Genomic DNA, 7,204 nt, shown 5'->3' with positions numbered 1-7,204 from the left:
CGAACGGTGACGCAATGAAACAGCGAACTGCTGGAGTGACCGGCGTGTGGTGTTAATGTAGCAAACATGTCAGCATGTCAGATCATTACTGGGATGTGGGGAAAAAGCAGAGGACACGAGAAATCTGGCAGGATCCGGCACAAATTAAGCCCTAATAAGATTCAGATAAGATTCTTATTATATCTTATTATCTTATCAGAACCTTCCAGCTCCCTGATCTCCCTCCACCAGCTGCCACTTTATTGAGGTTCTTGTATTGAAATCACTGTTTCCTACAGCGCTTTCAACTTTTTTTTCAACTTTCAACCGGCTTTCAAAGCGACCGACAGGAAGAAAATAGAAGCAGGGCGTGCGACAAAAGTCCAGCTCAAAACGGCGCCGCGTCGCTCGCAACCAGTGTAGACAGTGCAATAAAAAATAAAGCAATGGAACTGTTTTTGACGCTGACGCTCGCTCGCGTCGCATGTAGTGTGTATATTTGCAATATACTGTGGACATCTGAATAAAAACCTCATAAATAGATTAAAGCGCTCTCCAGCTCTGCGTCTGATGCGTCTTTTTCTCCTCAGATCATGCCGAGCACAGAATCTTCTGACGATAATTTCTGAGCATTGCAGGAGACACATCTGCTGCAACGTGCAGGAAATATCTTTGTACGTCAAACCGCTGTGGAACAAGTCCTTAATCAATCTTTTAAAAAAATCCTTAATGTGTTGTTCCAGCGCCGCTATGGTTGCCATGGTTACCCGAACTGCCGCGTACAGAGCCATTTCCGGATCACGTAAACCCGACCAATTAAATATTAAAATCAAATTCAGTTCTGTGTCCCGTTTTTCGATTTCGTATTTTTGATCTGTGCCTAAAATTGAAATATGAAAAACCAGCCGTTTTTCCGTTTTTTGTGTTATAATGAAAAACAAAAAACAAAATAACCAGTCACTTTTTCATTTTTTCGTTTTTGATTGGCAATTGAAAATGGAAAGAACGAATGATACACGGATTAAAAAGGAAGAAAAAAGAGGAAAAAAGAAAAACAGAAAAAAAAGGAAAAAAAAGGTGAAACATTTTTGAAAAAAGAATTTAAGAAGAAGAATTTAAATTAACAGTCATTAAACAAATCAAAGGGAAATAAATCGTCATGCCCGAAAAGGAGGAAGTAAAAACTTATGAGGTCCTAACGCTTGTTTCTTTTTCAATTTTACTTGAATACAAAATAAATATAAATAAATATAACTGCAAGTTTTACTGAAATTTTCCGAATAAAATTGATGATTGTCAATAGTGCTTTATAACTTTTATCATTATATATTTAGTACAGGGATCAGCAACCCGCGGCTCTAGAGCCGCATGCGGCTCTTTAGCGCCGCCCTGGTGGCTCCTGGAGCTTTTTAGAAAATGTTTGACCTTTTTTTTCCTTTTTTCTTTTCTTCTTTCTTTTTTTCCTCTTTTTTCTTTCTTTTTCCTTTCCTTTTTAATCTCAACATTATGACTTTTTTCTCGACATTTTGACTTTTTTCTCGAAATTTTGACTTTTTTCTCAACATTTCAACTTTTTTCTCAAAGTGCATAATAAAAAAAAATCTTCCCCCAGTTAGAACTAATTTAGAAACATGCCGCATGTTTTTTTCTTCTTTTTTCTTTTTCACTTTTTTCTCTTTTTTCTTCCTTTTTCCTTTCCTTTTTAATCTCAACATTTTGACTTTTTTCTCGAAATTTTTACTTTTTTCTCAACATTTCGACTTTTTTATCAAAGTGCATAATGAATAAATAAATCTTCCCCCAGTTCTAACTAATATAGAAACATGCAGCATGTGTTGTCTTTCATCTTTTTTTAAAACCTTTTTTTCTCTTTTTTCATCTTTTTTTCTTCTTTTTTTCCTTTTTTTCTTCTTTTTTTCTTCCCTTTTCCTTTGCTTTTTAATCTCGACATTTCAAATTTTTTCTCAACGTTTCGATTTTTTTCTCGACATTTCCACTTTTTTCTCAAAGTTCATAATGAATAAATAAATCTCCCCCAGTTCTAACTAATATAGAAACTAATAATTAATAACTAATATAGAAACATGCAGCAAGTGTTTCTTCATTCTAATTCTGATACAAGACTTTTCATTTTTTGCGGCTCCAGACATATCAGTTTTTGTGTTTTTGGTCCAAAACGGATCTAAAATATTCTGGGTTACCGAGCCCTGATTTAGTAATGACCCGGATGGGCCACGCCCCCTCGTGTCGTCATCCCCCGTCCCCGTCACCATGGCAACGCCCCTCCCCCCTCCATCCTCCTCTTCCATCATCATCATCATCTTCATCTCCGGGATTCTGCTGCTGTTTCTCATCATGACTCCGTCCGGACCCGGAGCCGGTTAGACCTGGTCCCGGTCTAGCCCCGGACCCGGACCCGGACCAGGACCCGGTCCCCCCCCCGGACCAGGACCATGGCCCCCCCCGCGGCCCCCCCCGCGGCCGCCGCCGTGACATTGCTGCTCCTGCTGGAGGTGAGTGGGGAAAGTAGTCCCGCTCCTGCGGGGAGTGGCGCGGCCCGCCCCGGCCCCGGCGGAGGCGGAGGGATATTCCGGAACTCCGTTCAGAAAATGATCGATTCTCACTTCACCCGCTCCGGGTCGCGGCCGCGCGCGCGGCAGGGGACAGGCGCGCGTGTCCGCTGATGGCGTGCACGTGTCCGTCCACTTCGGCGGGCACGAGCGCGACCCACGTGCACGAAAAAGGGTGTTAAAACCCGAGTCTTTGCAACGTGGAGCCCGGAAGTGATAGGAAGTGATAGGGTGGATAAAACAAGCGGCTCCTCGTCCTCACCTGGGTGTAGGCTAGGATATGTATATGTATATATGTATATGTATATGTGTATATAATTTTCTGTAATGCAATTAAAAAAACAAAAATGTCATACATTCTGGATTCATGACAAATCAACTGAAATATATGGAGGATTTTTTGTGCCAAAATTAAATAAATAAATACATCATTAATTAATGAAATTGGGAATGAAATATATCATTAATTGATGATAATGATTTTGTGTTGCGTGAGAATCATGAAATGTAAAACTGTCAGTTTCACTCGTCAAACTCAGTGGGCGGATTCCAAACACCAAAATCATTAATTAAATGTGTCATTGATTAATGAAATGCTGAAATAATATAAAAAATATATTTTTACTTAAAAGGAATTGTATTTTAATTAATTAATGACATATTTCATTCTAATTTTAATTAATTAATGACAAATTTAATTAATGAATGATATATTTAATTCCCATTTTAATTAATTAATTATGTATTTATTTATTTAATTTTGGCACAAAAAATCCTCCATAGAAATATTGCAAGCCTTTTATTATTTTAATATTGCTGATTATGGTTTACAGTTTAAGATTAAGATTCCCAGAATATTCTAATTTTTGGAGATAGGATATTTGAGGGGTTTTTTTTGAGTTTGAGGGGGGGGGGATGTGCAAGTTTTTCATAATTTCTTGAATCTGTTTTCCAGTTCGTCGAAGCAAAGAAATACTGCTGGTACTTCGAGAGTGGATACCCCATCTACTTCATGTAAGTTTCACCCTCTCATCCTCTCATGCTCTGATGCTCTGCTCTCCCATGATGCTCTGCTCTCCCATGATGCTCTGCTCTCCCATGATGCTCTGCTCTCCCATGATGCTTTGCAGTTGCCGCTCCTATGAGGATTGCTGTGGGACTCGTTGCTGCGTCCGGGCCCTGTCGGTCCAGAGACTCTGGTACTTCTGGTGAGTCCATACCCGTAGACCCCCTTTAGACCTGTAAACCTGTAGACCTGTAGACCCGGTCCTGACCCGCCCCCCTTCCCCAGGGTCCTGCTGATGATGGGGGTCTTGTTCTGCTGCGGAGCCGGACTCTTCATCCGTAGGAGGATTTACCCGTCCCCCCTGACGGAGGAACCGGCTTTCAACGTGTCCTTCACCCGCCACCCGGCCAACTCGCCAGGTAAGAACCGGTCCTGGTCCTGGTCCTGGAACCGGTCCTGGTCCTGGACCAGGTCCTGGACCAGGACCAGGACCAGGTCCTGGACCAGGACCTGGTCCTGGTCCTGGTCCTGGTCCAGGTCCTGGTCCTGGACCTGATTTTATTAGTGCCACGGCTGCGCCACGCGGCACTCCTCCTCCATTGAGCTTCGCCATGGAGGAGTAGTGCGAAGCACGAGGCACTCTTAATATTGCTCAGCCTTATTATTATTTATTCTTCCGTAAAAACTTGTCCCGCAGCTTTTTTTTTTTTTTTTAATATTTTTTTATCCCCGATTTTTTACCCATTTCATCACCCAGTGCTCATACCTAAGTAACAGTCCTGGGCATTTCCATCCTCTGCCAACCCAGGGAGGGCCCTACACTGAGCTCAGGTCTTCTCCTTAACCTGAGGAGTGATGGACCGCTTCTTTTCACCAGACAGGGTGAGGATTCTCCGGCCGGACGTAGCGCGTGGAAGGATCACGTTATTCCGGCCGGATCCTCCCCACCCCATCTGGCGCCCCGGTTGGCCAGAGGGGGCATGTATAGCCCAGGACTGTGTGCATGTTTTTGTGAGGATAACTCACATTAGCTACCCAAGGGAACACGGGGAGAACATGCAAACTCCACACAGAAAGATCCTTTCTCCAACCCCACCCAGGGTGTGGGCACTGAAGTCATGGGGGAACTAACACGCACTTCAGCGCCCACAGCGTCCCCCGGCGGGAATCGAACCCAGGACCTTCTTGCTGTGAGACGGCTGCACTACCTGCTGCGCCACCGTGCCCCCATCCCCGCAGCTTTGAGAAAACGCGAAAAAGTAAAAACGTAGAAACGTGCGCCTTAAGCGGCAATCGTGTGCTATGACTTTTATTAGCGATTGGTGCGCACGTTTTTGCGCAACGTGCAAAAACGTGCACTTTTGGCGCCATCCGGAACATATTGGGAGAACTTTGGGGCCTCACCACTCGCACACCGTTACTCGAAAAATTCTGAACCGATTTAGAAAGTTGTAGGCCCTGAATTTAACTACGGTCCTGTGGATTTTCAGCGCGATTTCACAAATTTCCAAACTAATGGGGAGCTAAATTTCCCATGTATTTCTATGGCCCCATTCAAAGGGAAAATGTCGAGAAAAAAGACTAAATTCACCTTTTTTTCTGAGTCGCGTATCTTTCTCATACTTGCACGTAGAAACGTCATTCAAACTTCAAAACGGAGGAAAACTTCTCTTCTCTCTCCAAACCTGAAACTGTTTTTTCCTAAGATGTACACTTTTCAAGATATGAGCCCTCAACCGAGGATTGGAAATCACTTTTTTGTCAAATTTACAGTGCGGCTTTCAGTTATTAAAGTGCAGAGAGAGTGAAAAAATAACTTAGACAGATAATTTTTGGTCAGAATGTAGACATATGTGTTGGGATTCATAAAAATGTGACTTTGACAGGCGGGGTATGCACAAAATTTAAACGGGGGGGCTAACAGCCACGCAAATTCCTGCCTCTGTCTCCATTGGCTGTAATGTAATTAAACGTTTTCTTCAAAAAAAATCTCACTTAGTTTTCAAACTGCTGTTACTAACACATTTTAAGGCATATCTGAATAAAAATAAGATTGTCAGAATCTGCCGTGTTCTGTGTCTCTCACGATGTTTTTGTTTTTCTGCTAAGAGCTACGGTTTGATCACAAATTGGAGTGATTTGAGACCTTGTCTCAACCGAAAATCTAGGCTCTAGAAGGTTGTCTTTGCTGAGTAATCCCCCCCTCTGTTTATAGTACTGAACCTTTTCTCTCTCTCTCTCTCTCTCTCTCTCTCTCTCTCTCTCTCTCTCTCTCTCTCTCTCTCTCTCTCGAGTAATGAACCTGACCCTGAACCCCCCCCCCCCCACACACACACACACACACGGTAGGTGTTATTATGGGATGTTAGTGTTATTATGGGATGGTAGTGTTATTATGGGATGGTAGTGTTATTATGGGTTGGTAGGTGTTATTATGGGTTGGTAGGTGTTATTATGGGATGGTAGGTGTTATTATGGGATGGTAGGTGTTATGGGATGGTAGGTGTTATTATGGGATGGTAGGTGTTATGGGTTGGTAGGTGTTATTATGGGATGGTAGTGTTATTATGGGATGGAAGTGTTATTATGGGATGGTAGGTGTTATGGGATGGTAGGTGTTATTATGGGATGGTAGGTGTTATGGGTTGGTAGTTGTTATTATGGGATGGTAGTGTTATTATGGGATGGAAGTGTTATTATGGGATGGCAGGTGTTATTATGGGATGGTAGGTGTTATTATGGGATGGTAGGTGTTATTATGGGATGGAAGTGTTATTATGGGATGGCAGGTGTTATTATGGGATGGTAGGTGTTATTATGGGATGGTAGGTGTTATTATGGGATGGTAGTGTTATTATGGGATGGTAGTGTTATTATGGGTTGGTAGGTGTTATTATGGGATGGTAGTGTTATTATGGGATGGAAGTGTTATTATGGGATGGCAGGTGTTATTATGGGATGGTAGGTGTTATTATGTGATGGTAGTGTTATTATGGGATGGCAGATGTTATTATGGGATGGTAGGTGTTATTATGGGATGGCAGGTGTTATTATGGGATGGTAGGTGTTATTATGGGATGGCTGGTGTTATTATGGGATGGCAGGTGTTATTATGGGATGGTAGGTGTTATTATGGGATGTAAGTGTTATTATGGGATAGAAGGTGTTATTATGGGATGGTAGGTGTTATTATGGGATGTAAGTGTTATTATGGGATAGAAGGTGTTATTATGGGATGGTAGGTGTTATTATGGGATGGTAGGTGTTATTATGGGATGGTAGTGTTATTATGGGATGGTAGTGTTATTATGGGATGGTAGTGTTATTATGGGATGGCAGGTGTTATTATGGGATGTTAGTGTTATTATGGGATGGCAGGTGTTATTATGGGATGGTAGTGTTATTATGGGATGGCAGGTGTTATTATGGGATGTTAGTGTTATTATGGGATGGTAGGTGTTATTATGGGATGGTAGTGTTATTATGGGATGGCAGGTGTTATTATGGGATGGTAGTGTTATTATGGGATGGCAGGTGTTATTATGGGATGTTAGTGTTATTATGGGATGGTAGGTGTTATTATGGGATGGTAGGTGTTATTATGGGATGGTAGTGTTATTATGGGATGGTAGGTGTTATTATGGGATGG

At 42.3% G+C, this 7,204-nt stretch overlaps 1 protein-coding gene across 2 annotated transcripts in view; it reads left to right on the top strand.

Annotated features, from left to right (window-relative positions):
* The first annotated feature begins 2,293 nt into the window (after nucleotides 1-2,293).
* Nucleotides 2,294-7,204, top strand: part of vopp1b (VOPP1 WW domain binding protein b) — a 39,283-nt gene continuing 34,372 nt past the window's right edge. For both annotated transcript variants that reach the window (XM_061713534.1, XM_061713533.1), the window contains exons 1-4: nucleotides 2,294-2,492; nucleotides 3,505-3,563; nucleotides 3,680-3,757; nucleotides 3,841-3,974. In XM_061713534.1, the coding sequence (XP_061569518.1) occupies nucleotides 2,433-2,492; nucleotides 3,505-3,563; nucleotides 3,680-3,757; nucleotides 3,841-3,974 (331 nt within the window). In that variant the 5' untranslated portion in view covers nucleotides 2,294-2,432. The remainder of the gene's footprint in view (nucleotides 2,493-3,504; nucleotides 3,564-3,679; nucleotides 3,758-3,840; nucleotides 3,975-7,204) is intronic.

The sequence above is a fragment of the Cololabis saira genome, chromosome 22 (assembly GCF_033807715.1).
Source record: "Cololabis saira isolate AMF1-May2022 chromosome 22, fColSai1.1, whole genome shotgun sequence".
NCBI lineage: Eukaryota > Metazoa > Chordata > Actinopteri > Beloniformes > Belonidae > Cololabis > Cololabis saira.
The sequence above is the reverse complement of the archived record's forward strand: the minus strand, read 5'-3'. Positions and strand labels throughout refer to the sequence as shown.